Below are 4,853 nucleotides of genomic sequence, written 5' to 3' on the forward strand. Positions count from 1 at the left end.
TATGTTGGTCGCGCGCATGCTACTTTGGCCGGACGAGTTTGCATGCTATGCTCTTCGTTTGGATTGGCCGACCACGTGGGACCCATATTGGAACGGTTGTGAACATGGTGATACCTGACTGACGGTCATAGGCCTGATCTAAGCCATCCAAACATGCTGGTGAAGTTGGATGGTCGTGATCAATTTGAGACCCTTAGTGGAATTTCCTGCGACCCTTCAAGCCTCACACTGGCCCAACTTCAGGCAACCGCACGTCATTCCGTGGCTAGGTCAGAGGAGGATCGATTACGCCTGCGACTCCACTTTGTCCTGGCGCTTGATGATCAACCGCCCACTTCTTTTCCCATAGTGCAAAATCACGTTTGCCCATCCACCTGGCTCAACAAATAATTTGTCTTGTACATTGCCATAGGAATTGCCCTACAACATATATGAACATAAAGACATCCAAAAACAAATTCCATTTTGTCACAAAATAAATTCTCAAAAAGAACAACAATGGCATGAAACCCAAACCTTGACTCCCAATGATTGGCTCGTTTGAGAACCAAATCTCCAATGAGAGTCTGAAGAAGATTCGTAAAACAAAAAAGACAAAGCCCAAAAGACGCACTATTTTAGAACGAGGAGGGAATAAAAAGAGAGTTAGAATACACACACATTTGGATTTGGTTGGAATTTAAGGCCACTTGAATTTGCATTTCAGGGGTTCTTCTTCTTCTTCTTCTAATTCTAAATCTGACTTTCATTTCTCCACATTTCTCTCTCCCTATATAATGCTGTATAGTTCGTTCTGTTAAACGAATTTTTCACCTTTTCCACACATTCTCTCTTTTACTTTTTTTTTTCTTTCTTTCTCAATCGATTATTACTATTTGATTCATTCGTTTTATAAAAATTTCAAACTTTTTTCCTGTACATAGATCAATCGAATCGAATCATTTGTTTGATTGTTGATTGTTGTTAGTTAATCTGTCTTCTTCTTGTCGTGGGTATTTTCTTCATCATTAATATTCATGGCGTATAGAAGAAAACAAGGGATAACTAGGGTTTCAACTTTTAAAGAAGAAATCTTATATCCTAAACCACCACCTGATGACAGCAACAACATCAACATCAACAATTCATCATCTTCTTCGTCTTCTTCTTCTTCTTTGGCTGCTCAAGCAATCAGGGCTTCTTCTGCACATCGTGATTCTTCATTTTCTTCTGCTTATGGAGAATCTGCTCTTTCTTCTTCCGCTCATAAAGAAACTGCAAGGGCTAAATCCTTCCCCGCCAGACAGGTTGGTTTCCAACCTTCTTTGCTTTAGGGTTTGTCTTTCTAATTTTTGTTCCTTTTTTTATTCAATTTTTGGGGATTTTTGGGAGATTGATTGGAACTAGACTTGAATTGATTGTAATGGAAATATCTGATTCACTATTCGGAATTATTAGGGATTGGATTTTCCTAAAGGATTCGGCCTCAATGAATCGAGTCTCATTGGAAAATATTGATTAGCAAATTATGTTTAGGTGTTCTATTGGTGTCTGGTCAAACGATTTGGTTGCAATCATGTAGCCTCTATTTGTCAATCTGCTCAAAGTTCTTATCCTCTATACTCTGTGTGATCGTTTGAGTTCCATTTCAGGCATTAGACATAAGGCTTGATCCCAATAGGTGTCCTAATCTGTTTTAAAACAACCAGAGTTCTTAAAATCTGATATTAAAACAACCAGACATCTGAAATTCTGATATTAACTCTTGGAAATTACTTTTATGATGCAAATTTTGTTTATGATTGTCATGCCTGTGAATGCAGGATTCAACATCCTATCAGTATACATCGATTAAAAGTATGAATGAGCCAAAATATGGATTTTGGGGTGTTCTTGCTAAAAAAGCTAAATCGATACTTGAGGATGATAATGTATCCCAGCAATTTGACACGCCTACCAAAACCAAACCTCTGGCAGTTGATACAACAGTAGGGGATCAGGTCAGTTACTTTACCTGAGTCAGTTGTTTAATTACGTATAACCTTTTACGTTTTGGTCTACATTTGAAACTTTAGCTTAGGAGTCAAAATCTTACCATGTTAGTCTAGGTGTTTCTCCTCCTTGGTAAAACCTTAATTCTGTTCCATGATATTTATTGTGCACTGTTGCTTATGTCATGGACTAATTTTTTTAAGTGCAGGTCCAGCATACATATCGATCACCTGAGAGTGGTCGGAAGACAGAAAGTCCTTCGCTACAGAAGGGTATCGAAGCTATAACCTCTTCTCTTAATTTTATTGGTGGAACAGTTGGAAATGCGTTGGAGGTAAGTCCTTCCACAGTCCTCCAACCGACCTAAAGTTCTTGTGATTCAAATATAGGAGTAGCTTCTCGCTAAAATATATATTTGTTTTCGGGCCCCCTTAGGCAGGTTCCAGCATAGTGTAGTTTCCATCTCTTTCATTTTCTTCGTATATATATGGGTTATATCGTCATCCCAACTTGTTTATTTTGTCCAAAGATCTCAAGTGTAGGGAATAGAGGTTGATAGTGATTATTTGTCAGTAATATTCTGTGTTTTGAGATTCCCAGTAGAAGTTATATTAAATGAATTCCAGGAATACAGAAAAGAAAAGATATAAGAACATATTCATGGGTGATAATATGATTGCTAGCCAAGAGATTTAACTTTTTTTTTTGTTGCTCACAAATATAAACATAGCTAGGGTTTCCATGAGTTAGTTAATAAAGGTTATATTAGCTGCTGTGGTTTCTTATTTTGTTTAATCTCCCTTACTTGCATGTGACCTTTTTTTGTCTTTTTCTTTCAGGAGGGATTGACAATTGTGGAGCACAGAACTCAGGATATCATCCAAGAAGCTCGCAAACTGCATATAAAGAGGAAGGGAAACAATCCCGAGACTCAGAATCATGTAACTCTCACGGAGCTGTCTAATTCACAGCAGCAACTCAAAATGCAGACAGACAGAGAAACTCAACTGAAGGCATCTCGAGACGTAAGGTGGCCAATGTGTATAACTAGATCATGTAGCTAGACTGTTACCCTTTTCTCTAGTCCAAAGTTTATGAACGAGGCCCTAGCCACAAAGTTAGTTAGAATGTGACAAAATATTATCTAGGCTTGCTTGTGCATACTAATTCCCAAATAAGTTGTCAAATGTAATATCTGCCGTGATGTCTACTGGATCATGACGTTCATAAACTGTACCGAAGTAAGGATATAGCAAATGAAGTACCAAGTTTAGCGTATCTTTCTTCATTTCCTACACCCATATATTTCTAGAAATTCATTTGCTTGTTCATTTCTTTATTCTCTATAAGTTTTAGCAGTCTATATCTGTCGATTAAGTGCATGATTCAACTTTTGTGAGCTGCAGGTTGCAATGGCGATGGCCGCAAAAGCCAAGCTTCTTCTACGGGAGTTGAAAACTGTCAAAGCGGACCTTGCCTTTGCGAAGGAGCGATGTGCTCAGCTTGAAGAGGAGAACAGAATTCTTAGGGAGAGTCGTGAGAAGGGAGACACCCCTGAAGATGATGATCTGGTATGTCTATATGAATCTAGTCTAGTACCAACTTATCTGGTACCTACTACTGAATCTAGTATAATTAACATATTTATAATCACGTATTCACATAAAAAATTATACTCCATACTCCAATATATGTCGAGTCATGAACTGAAGGGTAGGCCCTTCAAGATGGGTTTAGGTAAGTTTGACCTAGTGAATTTTCTCATCTCGAGAAGAATTTGCAAACTACAGGTGAATGCCACAAACCCACCCGGGTTTTGGCAATGCCAATGAGTTTAAATGCACTCTTGTGATGATTTAAAATATTCTTAGCATATAAAGTTCTCTAAAGTTCTATATTTGATCTAACATGGTAATCCAAGATCAATTTCTTTCTGCAACTTTTTGTTTTTCCCAGTGGTCCAAGTTATGTGTATTTACCACAAGATTCTGTTATTATCACCAGATACGACTTCAATTGGAGACACTATTGGCAGAGAAGGCTCGGTTGGCTCACGAGAACTCCATCTATGCTCGTGAAAATCGGTTTTTAAGGGAAATAGTTGAATACCATCAGCTAACAATGCAGGATGTAGTGTACTTAGATGAGGGTATCGAAGAGGTCACGGAGGTACACCACTTCCCCTCAGAACCCATTGACGACACATGCTCCCCATCCTCCTCCTTTATTAACATACCCACGCCTCCTCCTCTACCACCTGCTTCACACACCCCTCATACAGTGAACAAGAGCAGTTCTCCTGATTCTATTGTTCCGTCACAACCACCAGTTGTCAAGGAGATCCCAGTTTCATCAAGTCCCAAAAATTCTGATAGCTGAATTTGGGATAAAAAAAATCAGAAATTCCTCTTAAATTATCCTTTGGCTTGAATAGAATTTGCATTGCCCTTTTTTTCTCTCGCTGTCTTTCAGTCCAAGGTTTGTGTATGTACCATCATTTTTTTTCTTTTACATGTTCTCCTTAAAAATTATATATCGATGTAACATTGTAACTGTGCCTTTGTTAGCAATTTGGGTTTTGTTGTTTACACTAATAAGATACCCGACTTGTTCCCTCTATGTATGCTGTCAGTGCGAGAGTTGCTGCAGTTGTTAGTGTTTCGGCCTTTGGGCGTGATTATTTTTTGTGTTGAAAATTGTCGTCAATTCTCTGAACTTGTAATCATTTACATTCTTTAAGCGCAAAATTCCCAATCTGGACAAAAGTTGGTTGACTAAATAATTAATTAAAAGAATAGATGAGAGTTGTTATCTAAACCGGCCTGGATACCCACTCCCTACCTAACAAATAATAAGTGTATTTATCACTTTGAATCTTTGAT

General features: G+C 38.1%; 1 protein-coding gene across 2 annotated transcripts; it reads left to right on the forward strand.

Moving 5' to 3' along the window:
- Nucleotides 1-665: 665 nt before the first annotated feature.
- LOC113310781 lies at nt 666-4,651 on the forward strand. 2 transcript variants are annotated; one of them, XM_026559564.1, is made up of 6 exons: nt 671-1,286; nt 1,803-1,979; nt 2,180-2,305; nt 2,811-2,996; nt 3,378-3,542; nt 3,976-4,651. In XM_026559564.1, exons 1-6 carry the CDS (start codon nt 1,017-1,019, stop codon nt 4,348-4,350), a joined length of 1,299 nt encoding a protein of 432 aa, XP_026415349.1. In that variant the 5' UTR covers nt 671-1,016; the 3' UTR covers nt 4,351-4,651. The 2 variants fall into 2 exon arrangements, with proteins under 2 accessions (XP_026415350.1, XP_026415349.1); XM_026559565.1 differs by lacking the exon at nt 1,803-1,979 and having other exon boundaries at nt 666-1,286.
- The last annotated feature ends 202 nt before the right edge of the window (nt 4,652-4,853 follow it).

Source organism: Papaver somniferum, chromosome 9 (assembly GCF_003573695.1).
Source record: "Papaver somniferum cultivar HN1 chromosome 9, ASM357369v1, whole genome shotgun sequence".
Classification (NCBI taxonomy): domain Eukaryota; kingdom Viridiplantae; phylum Streptophyta; class Magnoliopsida; order Ranunculales; family Papaveraceae; genus Papaver; species Papaver somniferum.